Here is a 14474-nt window from a genome sequence, read left to right as displayed (position 1 = left end):
ATATATATATATATATACTCACACACACACACGTGGCTATTGATGATGTTGTGCCTAGTTCATATCTAACTTTTACACTTACAAATATTAACACACTTATACCATTTAATATAAAATTAATAAGCAGTTAAATGGGAGAGTAAATTGCAGCCTCAGGAAGTTTTGAACTTACATCTAAGATGCTCCGAGTTACGCATACTTCGCATTACCGACCACCCACAGAAGTGTTTTTTCTCCATCTTGAAGGAAGTGCTACGCATGTGCCTACCTACTGCCAGCTCAAGCTCACTTTCACAGAAAGCTGTCTTACACGCCAGAGTGGCTGAGAGTAAACCATTTTCTTCATCAGACTCAGAAATCATTGGCACATATGTGCCTACCTACGGTCAGCTGCAAGCATACTTTCATAGACAGCTCCTTGCACCAGTATAATGATATTGTAAATAATTTTTTATGTGTGATATATATTTATGAAAGCAAAAGGCATATATTACTCCCTGGACACACGTAACAGGCAGTTCCTGGAATTTTCAACATTAAATAGTTGACATAAGTCATCTGGAAAAACTGCTGGTGCTTAAAACTTTAAACTTTTTTCTCACACACACACACGCACACACACTCACCCAAACACGTACGCATTGGCATGTGTGAACTCTCATCTAAGCTGCCTTGAGTTAGAAACTCTGCATTGCCGATCACAACACTGAGGAAATATTTTTTCTTTCGCTGGAAGTATCGAATGATCGTCTTGATACATTTATATATTCCTTGCCTGATACCAGTTTTTTGGATTAGCATTTTATCATAATTTTATCAATCAAAAGAAAGTTGAAAAGGAACTGTTTGACCCCATTGACACCGAGTACAGAAAGAACTACTGTCCGAGTGCTTGATAACTAACAACTGTTTAAAGACCTTCAAAATGGGTGAAGCCATAAATATTTGATTATGCAGTTTCAAACTTTTATCAGTTCATTCATAGATACTTAAATTACTGTACAAATATTGATTATACTCATCAACCAATTTGTTCGTACGTTACAGAAAATGGCAACACAAGAAATTCGAAAATATTGAACGTGCAAAGGCCTAGTCACCCACATCCTGTTCATGGCTGAAAGAAGAAGACTGTTCTTCTGCGTCATCATGGCGAATATAAAAGGTATGTACTTCTCCTGGACTTGTAGAACAGGCAGTTCCCTGGAATATGCAGTGTTAGTTATTAGATACGGGAAATATTGCATATCACACAAAATGTTTTACTCACCCACCAGCAAACAGACACACAGATACACACACACTTGTTTACACACCCACCAGCAAACAGACACACACACACACACACACATATATATATATATATATATATATATATATATATATATATATATATATATATATATATATATATATATATATATATTACTGTATACACACACACACACACACACGATTGTGTGCAACAGGAATGAGTGAAGGCGGGTGAAGACAATAAATGGTTGACACTGGGCTCTCGAAATTTGGCAGGATGAACGATCCAGAAATAATAATAAAAAAAGCAGAGAATTCCGCGCTCAAGAAACGAAAGTTATAAAAGGTTGTCAGAATGGATAACCGTTTAGTAATTGACCTCCACACAGTAAGTGTGAGATTTATAAGCATAACATTTCCCGTAAGGATGAGAGAGTGGGGGAGGCACATGATCAAGTTCTTGAAAACAATGCCCAAAGCAGAGAGAGGTAAAGTGAATTCTTGCTGAAGGGAGAGCGGGGTCGTTTATTGAGACCAAGGCTCAGCACAGAGAACAAGTGGGTCTCATATGTTTTGAATTGCAGTGCCTCCCTCATGATGTTATCCCTAAATGTGTGTTAAGATCATCTCAGAACTGAATCTTAATCGTTCCATTTTGTAGAGATCGTTCCATTTTGTAGAAGACCAATGAAACTACAGGAAAACTAGTACGAGCGAAGAAAAGGCAGTACCAAATTCTGAAGCGCATCTCTGGATATAAAGAACAAAAATTATCTCTGAAAATGACCTCTGTGTTTAAATAAGCAGTATTGATTATAAATTATAACAAGTATTATTTCATAAAATGTGTAAATCAAATGAAGCCATACGAGAGAGGAGAGAGAGAGAGAGAGAGTTCAGTTACTCGTTTAACACACCTTTGTCAGTGAATGCTGCCGTGAGATAATACTTCACCGTGGAATACGGGAGCATTACGACGTGATCTCCGCGTCTCACCAGAGCTATCGTTTTCTCCCCTGATTCGTTAGAATACACATACTTTATCCTTCCTCGCTCCCCTGCCAGGGCTACCTCGTGGAAAATGCCGCTCACTGAACTCTGGGGAAGATTTTCTGATAAAATTCTGATCGATGCTTGGACTTCGGGTAATGCAGTCTACAGGAGCTCAAGTTGCTCATTGGAAAACTGAAGCTATTTTAGACCGTAGACACAAATAGTACAAGCTGTATTGCACAAAATTCCCCACTATCCCATTCAAATTCTAGAGGCTGGAGGAGGTTCCACAAACACAATTTTATTGCAGATCAACATGAGATTTGATTATCGAAACTGTCTATACTGAACCTAAAAAAATACTTTAGACCCAGATAGTTTTAGAGAGAGAGAGAGTGTGTAAAATAACTCTGTTACCTTATAATATTGAACATAAACTGAGTTGGCAACCCAAATCATTGATATCTTCGGGTTATCTAGGACATCTCTCAGGGACTGATAAGGTTCGGCAATATGTCGGACAGCCAGCTGCGACATCAAATTGCCGCTGTAGCTCTTTGACAAAATCGACGCAGTCATCATCCATCCACCGATGATCATACGCTCCCACCAGTTAATTTGTTCGTCATTAACACCTGAGAAGTATTACTGAACTGGATGAACGGTATCTGCAATATTCTCCCTAATATACTGGGAAAATACCAGCAAATGTGTTCTTTTTCAGTGTCTCAAAAATACACGTTATTGTATTCGTAATGGATATTTTAAATAAAATATCCTGTAATCGTTATGCCTGTCACCATTGTCGAAAGTTACCAGAGAATGTGTTCAATGTGTTTCCACGCAAAATAATATCTACTAAAAACTATTGATTTTCTTCACGTTAATGCCCCCAGAGCAATAAGTAGTTTATTATCGATTCCCCTACATTCTAGACAAACGCTGTTTGCATCCTTGACCAGGAGAGATCATATTTGATTGAGCGCTGCTACAGGAATACAGAAAAATACAGTAGTTCCCAGTATAGGGCGTAGGGTAGGTTATTATAAAAACGGACGCAAGCTTTAGCTAAATTTATCAGTTGAATGCCAACAACTTATGAAAAACACAAGATCTTTCAGCATGCAAAATCGATAAACAGAAGTCAGACATCCTTCAAAATTCAATGAAATATTCAAATATGTCTCAGGAGCTTTGGACAATATATAGCACTCACCTTGTTGACAAAATATAGAGATGTACTGGAAAGTGTTGTCCGTAAGCGAATCGTAACTGAACTGAGCAAAAACTCTCGCAGTTGCTATCACCAAAATTGCTCCCAGAAAGAGGGCTATCCACACTGAAAAAGTGAAAGGTAAAGCAAAGCTCCATGGGTCAACCTCAGTATTGCCTCTGCCTCCTTGGATCTGAATGTAGTCATAGAAGAGTGGTTGTGTGTAGTCGATCACCTTAGTTCTGGCATACGTTACTGCAGATGGGCCTAGAGCGAAGTCAACTTCCTGTATGTATGTATATGTATATGTATATGTATATATATATATATATATATATATATATATATATATATATATATATATATATATATATATATATATATATATATATATCTGTATATATAAGTTGTAGACGAATAAATATGACACATTTAACTGAATATGCCTCTTTACCACAGGAAAATGACACACTAGGTGCAAATCCTGATTTCTACCTTATACCTAATATATTTTCAGAGGATATAAAGACGAACGGGTCAGGATTTAAACCCAGTGTTTCATATTCCTTGTAGTGAAGATGCATATACAAATCACGTATCAATCTACATGCTTAGCTGAGTATGTAGAATGAATCGGAAAGGAAAATATAATCATAAGTAAAAGCCGACGGTTATCGCCATGAAAAATATCCAAGATTTACAATAATATCTATGTATCTAATTACTTATTTAACAGTAACCTTAGTCTGCTAGGCACTGTCTATTCCTTTAGTGTTTTACTTAATAAAGCCTCTATACATTCCGCCACATTAACAGACAGAGAAAATTTATAAATGGTACGGCATATAATACTATAAATATTAACGATAAATAGAAAGTAAAATATCAGAACAAACGAAGCGTAAACTAATATGGAAAGATGCACCAGACAGCAACTGAATTGAAGGGAAATGGTCTACACATCTTAGCTAATTGTGAATCACGGCGCAAAGGAATGAGAAAAGGGAGATTGAATGTAGCTAATATGTATACTTATTCGGGAAGAGGAGATGGAATTAGTAGGCAAGTAGTGCTAATGATTTTAACGCCAAATGCAGAAAAGGCTCTCGGTGACTGGAGAGCACTGACCAAACAATGACTATTGACAAGATTTAAATCTTTTATGGAATATAAAAATCTCCTTTTGGTGGATTTTATTTATTATGACAAGGTGTTTGACAGCTTCTCTGACCAATATTATGAAGGTCTTGCGTCAGTATTTCATTCCCGTTAAACACGCCGAATGGCATTTGGAAATCATAAACTGAATTTACATACGAAAGTAGGATATTAAATTGTCTAATATGGTCTGTTTTGCTATACGGACTTGAATCATGGTATGATAATGATTTTGTAGATTTGAAAATAAACCTTTATGAAGAATGTTAGGAGTTAAATGATGCCAAAAGGGATGTTACAGAAATTCCTGGACTCCGTAGGTCACCAAACGAACTGGAAGACCCAGACCTACTTGGATGAGGCGGGAGCCTGGAGATGAGTGGATATTAGTGGAAGTGAAAGCATAAAAAAGACATGAGCGTCAGAAATTCACAGATGCTATTTGCATCACCAGGCTTTGGAAGTGACGGTGATGGAATATAAATATAAATAAATAAATATATATATATATATATATATATATATATATATATATATATATATATATATATATATATATATATATATATATATATATACATATATATATATATATATATATATATATATATATATATATATGTGTGTGTGTGTGTGTGTATGTAAATATAAATATATATGTGTGTGCGTGCGTGTGTGGATATAAGTGTGTGCGTGTATGACAACTTACTTCAACAAACATTTTAGCAAAAATATTTCAAACATACTTTTCTTATCACCAAACCAACCAATCCATCCCATGATCCATTGGGAAGCTGTACCCCGTACGAATGATCACTAATGAGGTTGTATCTGAAATAACATAACAAGTCAGTGCATTACTCTTTCGGAGTTTCTCTGCTCAACAGCCTTTAAGTATAAATGCTCAGCTAGTCAATTCATACCTGGATTTTTAAACTCTTGCATACCACCGAGCGTGCTGTTACATCAACTCAAAAGATCTGGAATTGCAGATTTTATTAGTAGTTTTTGTTACTTGCATCAATCCGCAAAGGCAAATTTTCGGATCATTGTTAGGGGAGTTGCATTCATCATACATAATTTTATTTGGCTGAACCTTTTTCCTATCAAGCTTCACATAAATGCACAGTATCATTCGCGAGCCTCACAAAATTACCAAACTGAAAATCAGCCAACTTTTTTATGTTCAAATATTTCACTCAGCTCTCTAGCGATGGCTGAACCCCAAATGAATAAATTCATAAAGTGAAAATTAATTTAAATGCAAAGAACAAAAATAAAGAATGGATGAACGAACAACAGGAATTCCGTAAGTTATACGTTTCAAAAGCTGCACGGGATCCCAAAATAAAAATGAAAAACGTAGGAGGGATTTGGAGTGAGAGAGAGAGAGAGAGAGAGAGAGATGAGAGAGGGAGAGATGAATCTACGCAATACTCAGTGAGTCACGAATTCCATTCATTTTCTTTTTTAATCTTCTCGACTGAAAAAAAATAACATTTGTAAATTATATCTAAAATGCAACAGATGCTTCTTTCTAACCCACCCCGCCCCGTCAATAAAAGTTTATTTTTTTTAACTCAGAAAAATAATTATACAATGATAATTACAAGAAAAATATATAGAAAATGAAATGAATGACAGTATACATTTTTATCTCAAAGTCATTTTCATTTTAATTCTAGCTGAGGAACCTGGTAGGAATTTCTCAGTGATCAGTGATATCTATTTGTATAAGGCCGTTGGGCCAAACTTTCCCAGCCCTGATGTAACATATTGGAATGGACCGTAGACATTTGATGTCAGTGAAACCTGTTCATCTAGTTCACGCACTTACGTGAAATTCATCTTGGATGAGAGCATTTGGAGTACTTGCTTCAGTGGACCTGCAATGTATATTGCCTTTCGTGTACCGTTCCCGATGGGTATTTCTCTAAGAATGCTGTGTGGTATGAAGCTGATCACGGCCACTGATAATTTGGCACCTTTCAGACTGCAAAAACATGTTAAAATCAGTTTCATGGTCAAAATGTGACCTAACATATCATTACATAAATAATATAAATAGTCGTCAAAGTCCTCATTCCAGTTATGGTATAAACGTGCACTTTCTATTTGAAATAAATGAAAATATGCAAACCAGTTAAGTGGCCTGTTTATAATAACCAACACGAAGAAACTTTAGCATTTTCCACCCACTCTTGATCGGCCTATACTAACTAAATAATACCCCCAAAAATTATTTGTTATATTACCTCACAAAGAGTAAGGCAAAACTGATAATTTATTCATAACCTGTTATAAGGAATACTGTGAATCTCTTAACGGGAGTAAAAGCAACTCTCACAATACTTCATACCTCCTAAACTTATCTGGAAAAAGTGTCTGGTAACCAGAAGTGAGTCCTTTCCCCGGGGTCCAAAGGGCAATTTGAACGCTCCGTTGACTGTATGGATAATATGTATAGACACGGGCCCTGGAAAATATATTTTGTCATTTCGCCAGCATAGTATAAACGCAGTTTCACACACACACACACATGTTTATATATATATATATATATATATATATATATATATATATATATATATATATATATATATACACACATACATATATATATATATATATATGTGTGTGTGTGTGTGTGTGTATGTATGTATGTATGTATGTATGTATATGAGGGACATGAAGCTGGCAAACTCAGCCCAAAAAACTTTGCTGACAACTGGGAGTTTGGGAGCCACCCATGTTAACAGGAAAAATTGCGTATGTTGAAATGCAACCACACACACGCATATGCTGTATGCAGACACAACACACTCATATATATATATATATATATATATATATATATATATATATATATATATATATATATATATATATATATATATATATATATATATATATATATATATATATATATATATATATATATATATATATATATATGTATGTATGTATGTATGTATGTATAAGAGAACCAATGGCAGAAAATTGTTCGCCACATCACTAGTCCGATCAGCGAAATTAGGCAGATTATGTCTGGGCAGTATTTGATTCAGTGCCAGAGACAACCAGCATCTAAATCCTTGAACCCACATGGGACAGGGTATGTGGCTGCTAGTAACTCCAGTCCTAACAAAGTTGTTGTAGACCAGAAGGCCCCCAACTCATTCCTTCACCTACCCGATATTATATACATACATATATATATATATATATATATATATATATATATATATATATATATATATATATATATATATGTGTGTGTGTGTGTGTATATATGTATATATAATATTTATATATATATATATATATATATATATATATATATATATATATATATATTTATATATATATATATATATATATATATATATATATATATATATATATATATATATATATATATATATATATATATATATATATATATATATATATAATGTGTGTGTATTGAGTATGTAAATGCTTTATTTATCGAAAAATCAAATTGCTTTCCAAAGATGTTTCCAAAAGATTCACTCCACACCCATTTACGCCGGGAAGTCAACACGTACCAAAACCATCTTTTCCTCTGTCATCTGCCTTTGCATTTAAATCACATAAAACAATCATCCTCTTAGGGACAGATCATGACTCCGAAAAACAGTCTTTCGCCTTCATTCTTTTGCTGCCGCTCTCAGTCTTACGCATGAAAAGAACATTCATAAGTGTAACTGGGAAAGAGGATATTGTGACGAAAAGAGCATGTTAGATGCAAGAGTAGGTTAGTGGGTATAATTAGGAGGAGCCGAGAAGCCGGAAGTATATCTGGTCATTACTTAATGTGTTTTCGGTTGCAGATATAATCAAGTCGATGGAATTAAGTCAGAGAGAAGTCTGGGAATTATACAGGGAGAAATGAAACAAAGACACGAAAGTGGAAGGAGTATGTAAGGAGTGAGTCAAGTGGTAGTATAGGGTAATAGTTTCAACAACGAGTGTTTAGTTTGTATGGAAAGACAAGAAGGTTAAGAATGGTAAGCGTAGAGAAGGAAAAAAATAGATTGTCGGATGAGCAATTGAATGAGAGGCAACACGATCGTATAAAGGTATGCAGGAGAAAAGATATGATATCCAAAAAGAGAGGGAGAAAAAAAAGATAGCATGAAATAAAAGCAAGAGTGAATAACAGCAAGAGTTATAAAGGGAGTAAGAATGATTCTACGAGCAAGTGTGTACTGAGTGTTGTTAGGATTATTGATATTGCATGATACTGTAATGTTTGGGGACAGTAAAGAGAAAGTGTAAAAACTAGTAAAAGATTTTGAAAGAGTTGTTAAGAGGGAAAAGTTAGGAGCAAATCTCAGCAAAAGTCAAGTTAAAAGGGTAAATGGAAACCAAGAAGATGTCAGTATTCATATAGAGGATGGAAGCTTTGAAGCGGTTAATTTGTATAGGTACTAGGTAGTAAATACTGTATCAAAGATAACGGTAGAATGAGAGGAGAAATGTCTCAGAATTGGTTAAGCAAAGGAAGAGACTTGGAATGTGTATGAAGAAAGAGTAGAAATGTATGAAAGGATTGTGTAACCAACCCTCCTTTTCATGTAGTGAAAGAGAGAGAAAAAGCGAGAGGTTAATTGACAATGATTTTTTTTAAGTAACGGGTTGTAAGACGAACTGAAATAGTTAGAAATATGGAAACATTTAGAAGTGTATAATTTAGGCAAAGCCTACCCTATTATTACGAAATCGTTTCTGGTGTTAAAAGCCTGGTCTTTTTCGAAGTATTAATAACTCTTCATCAAAAATTACCACCTTAAAGGTAAAGGAGCTGGCAAATTCTCGGCGACAGCGATCAGCCCATTTATCAAAGAGAAAATTTTTTTCAAATGGTTGAAGTTCACAAGGGAAACCTGGGTCACGACCAACAAGCGGCTTGATAACGTAAAGATCAGGTTTTCGTACAAATTCTGAACAACTTCGGTTAGGAAGGCGACATTATCACTCATCACCAAAAAGGTCAGGTCCTTCGTTGATTTCTTGATCTGTAAGCAAAATCAAAGTTCATCAATTATGATTTACTAAATGCACAATAAAGTCACTTATGCTGACATAGGTTTATTCAGTGAATTTTTCGTATCAAATAACCTTAAATCAAAACTGAAAATTATAGAACCCATACGATATTACAGGAAATGATAAATCATGGTGCATAAACATGTCTTCTTTAAGCACTTAGACACTTATTAAAAACCAAATGGGATGTCCCATAACCTAATCAATTTCTTAGTCTCTTGAAATCCTTAGCAATGTAAAAGGAGCCGGAATCTGCCTTTGTAAAATTCTAAAGCTGATGATTATACCCCTTACCTCCTGAAGAAGATTTATATACTGAGTGATTTCAAAGTGCGTCTTATTGAAGTCATTCATAGTCTGTACTTCAAAGAAAACCATATTCGTCTCCCAAAATCTCTGAGAAATCTGCAGAGGAGAAAAAATAATGAATAGTTTGGATAGGTTTGTCATTAAGTGATTTTCAAATCTGGGGTCGCTATGCGTTTTTATTAGGGTCGCCTAAGAAAAATATCGTACTTGTTCAGTTTTCAATCTGATGTATCAAAAGTATCTAATACTGATTGAGTGATTTGGATGTAATGTTAAATACTACTGATAATGTGGAGAGTTCTCCCAGATTTATTTTTATGATGAAGTAATCACAAAATCCTAACACACACGCTTCCTTTAAACAAACTTTTGGTCAATAGACCTTACACTAACCGATATTGCCGCAATAAATTCTAGAATAAAATCAGATCATATTATTTTCCTTTCTTTAGCATCGTACTTCGCACAGTACCGAGTTTACTGCAAATTTTGAAATTAAATTACAGGTATCAAAACTCTTGTATTAGTACACCACATCCCCCGCAATTAAGCGTGCGTGGTCTGAACAGGCATGACTTTGGTCCAGAGAAAAAGGTTGGGTACAAGTGCATTGAATTATCAAAGACTTGATGAATTACTGTAGAAAATTCAGGACTCTCACATACAGAGATCTTAATTTGTAACATTTGCCAAAAGTAGGGCAACTGCAATTCAAGATGAATTAAATTTTCTAGTATAAAAACACTGATAGTGCGACTTTTTAGCTGATGACGGCTAACTTGGCAGTACATTCTAGACAACAAAGCAAATCCAAGCTACTACACCAACTTATTATACCACAGACTTATTATACCAAAGAATTACTTGCAAAGCGGTTGCTGATGAAGCCTCGCCGTCCGTCACGACAACCAGGGAGCTGTAAGGCTCCAAAGTATCTTCCAGCAGGGCAAAGGTCATTTCTTGAGCGGCGGTGAGCAAGTCTAACTTTTCTGAGAACAGTCATAAGGTACAAGTGTCTAATACATAAACAAAATATTTTATTTCATTGAAATGCCACGCCAAAATGTTTGAAAGTCTTCCGTTAGAAGTTTTCGATTACCTGATAAAAGTTGCCAGAAGCAATTATTTCTAATTCGAAATCAGCATATCATACCTTTCGGATAAACAAGAATTATATTTCATTTTCAAGTCACAGCAAACATTGCTTTACTCTTATGATGAACACGGCCTCAAAAGTAATAGCCAAAGTAGTAGTAGATACAGTCGGTGCCAATAACTTACTTGATGGAAGAAGATTGCCACTACTACAGTGAAAAAGTAGCTGCATCATCGCCAGTACAAAAGGTAGATTCATTACACTTGTGCCTGGAATACGGAATGCTTAAATTAGAAGTGAATACGTTGCACTTATTTTTGTCTTGAAAACGGAATTATAAGTAAATGTTCGGTAAATAGGAAAGGCAAATCATTAGAACCATATTAGAACTACTTGTCACTTAACCAGAAAATGCACTTAGAAATCATTAAAAATTTTCACAAACACACACACACACACACACACACACACACACACACATATATATATATATATATATATATATATATATATATATATATATATATATACATACATACATACATACATACATACATACATACATACATACATACACACATACACACATATATATATATATATATATATATATATATATATATATATATATATATATATATATATATATATATATATATATATATATATATATATATATATATATTAGCACTGTTTTACCTTCAGAAACACGTCCTACGTCCTGGCATATTTGAATTCCTTTGCGTTAGTCCTGTGTCTGTTTTTAGCACATTAACGCCATCGGTCGGCACGTCGCCAGACTCGCTTCTTGGAAAAATAAGCGCAGCAAGAAACATGACTCATCACGAAGACCTGATGATAGCAGGTCGGAACTGAATCTAAATCCACTCCTTACTTTTCAGTAAAGATTAGTTTTTTTTTCTCTCTGTCTTTTTTTTTTTTTTTTTGAGAGAGAGGGAGAGAAAATTGGCATTATTCGAAAGTTAGGTTAATCTACGATTAGGTCAATGAACTTCGTCTGTCTTTAATGGTAATTCCTACTTTTCAAGCTTAAGCTAACTTAGCATTACTCTATCAAATCTTCATGAAGAGAATGCCTCCTTAATTACCTGGGTTCCTTTCTTATATCCGCTGGCCTTGTATTGTAAGTCATATTCAGAGATCTTGTATTGTTCACCTTTATATAAGAAGTATCCTTAGCGTTTTATAATTAAACAGTAATAAAGCATATAGGCATCAACGCAAGTACCCACTTGGTAATAAGCAAAATCATATATCCAGATATCAGTAAAAAATTTACCATAGTTTTTTAATATGGCATGAATTTTCCATAATTTGTTATTGCAAACTCCAGCCATTCCACAATCCATTCTTGACCTATGTTCTTTTCACAAAATTTACTTTGCTCCTCACCTAACGTAATTTCTCTGACTTCTCGCATCACTTTGCCATTACAGGTGTTAAACACCCATGAAGACATTACATGGGTTTAGACAACCTACAAACCAGTATCGTCAAGTCACTTACACAGACCTCCACCGTTTCCTTGAATCACCGGCAAGGACTTGGGCCACCCGAATTCTTCGCCTTCGTTTCGTTTTTGTTCAACAGCACAAGGCACGGTAGGTAAAGCCGCCGCAAGAGGTAAGTCATCTTTCTTCACACATGTCAAGGATAGAATCATGTAGTGTAGACTTTGGTGTCTGTTACAGTGAGATTTGAAGCAATGTTTTAAGCATGTTAATTGATTTGTATCAGCAATGGCCAATGCTTATCCCCTAGTGTCACATAAAAGTTTCAAGTGTGTCGCATATATATCTGCGATGGTGTCTGCGACATGTTTTACTGTTGTGCACACTCATCCTAAAGAATCTTTTGAAAAAAAAGTTAAGTATGTCTTAGCTTAACCAGACCACTGAGCTGATTAACAGCTCTCCTAGGGCTGGCCCGAAGGATCAGACTTATTTTACGTGGCTAAGAACCAACTGGCTACCTAGCAACGGGACCCACAACTTATTGTGGATCACCAGAAATAAATTCCTCTAATTCTTCATTGGCCGGTCGGAGAGTCGAACACTGGGCCAACAGCATGCTAGCCGAGAGCTCTACCAACCCCTCCAATGAAGAACGAATAAGCCTCACCCAAATGGGACACCTACAATAAACTCGGAGCCACAAATAACTTCGAAATGCGGCAACTGAGATGAAAACAGTCACAAAAACCATCACCTACTTGACGACAAGACCCAAAAAGTCTAGAAACGCATTTCTCTATCAATTTCACTCCATTGAATCGTTAATCCGTCTGTCCCTAAAGATTTTAGAATACACAGATGCTGCAATGTTGATAATCGTCTTCCACTCTAAGGAAAAATAATATATCATTAATAGCTGTTTGATTTTATTTATCAGCGTTGACAATGAAACTAAGTTGCAACTATGTCAAATAAAACAAAATGACAGTTCTGTCTTGAGAAATGTGTTAATTACAATAAGCAATTACTACATTTTCTGATGGGATTTGAACAGAATTTGAGTCGCTATAATTATAGTTGACAACAGAAACGCATTTTGAGACATTTCTTAATTTTTTAGTTTTTTCTTTTACGTCCAGGCTTTGATATATCAATTATGTTACTTAAATATCTGTACTTGGACTACCTAATTAATTGACAGAAGAGAAAAAAAGCCGTTAACTTCTTTGAGAAATTGGAAATTAATATAACTTGTCTTTATCACTGAAGTTTCATAAGTAATTGCACATTTTCTATATTGCAACGGTGGCAATGGGAACCTCATAATGAAAAATCTATGGAGAATTTATTCATAGAGGGAAAAGAATTATAACTAAACCTCTCAGACGCCAAAGAGGCCTGTCGGCACTTGACCCTGACCAGCTGCTGGAAACAGGCCCCCACGCTTAATGACATCCTCACAAATGGCATGGTTATATTTTTCATATAACAAGAGCGAGCTTCCTTCTCTGTGGATAGATGGTAAGCTTGTCAGATTCTTATTCTCATCGCCGAAGTAGAAATGCTCTCGCCCTGATATGAAACAGTTCCTGCCATAACAGGGAAGCATCACTGGAGCTCTCTGACAGGGCAGTTGGGTAAACAAGGCCCTCGACTTGGTCTGCAATGTGCCCTCTTCATTCCATCGCTGGATCCATCTGTAAACAGTGGCTTTGCTTTTCCCTATGAGCTTAGCTATGGCCGTAATGGAAGTCCCGGTCAACCATAACCATATTATGGCCACTCGATCCTCGTAACGTGTTCTTGCGTGTTTAGCGTCACTCGCCTTCATATCCCTGCATGATACAGGAGACTGTCAACAGAAACAGACTCATAAAACAACGAGAAAGCCAGCCATATGTAT

General features: G+C 35.4%; 1 protein-coding gene across 1 annotated transcript in view; it reads left to right on the top strand.

The window, feature by feature from the left end:
- Positions 1-1049: 1049 nt before the first annotated feature.
- Positions 1050-14474, top strand: part of LOC136853477 (uncharacterized) — an 82286-nt gene continuing 68861 nt past the window's right edge. Inside the window, exons 1-2 of the mRNA XM_067129085.1 lie at positions 1050-1165; positions 12554-12718. Coding sequence (XP_066985186.1) covers positions 12567-12718 — 152 coding nt within the window. The 5' untranslated portion in view covers positions 1050-1165; positions 12554-12566. The remainder of the gene's footprint in view (positions 1166-12553; positions 12719-14474) is intronic.

Source organism: Macrobrachium rosenbergii, chromosome 27, assembly GCF_040412425.1.
Source record: "Macrobrachium rosenbergii isolate ZJJX-2024 chromosome 27, ASM4041242v1, whole genome shotgun sequence".
NCBI classification, from domain to species: domain Eukaryota; kingdom Metazoa; phylum Arthropoda; class Malacostraca; order Decapoda; family Palaemonidae; genus Macrobrachium; species Macrobrachium rosenbergii.
This window is presented reverse-complemented; position numbering and strand designations above follow the sequence as displayed.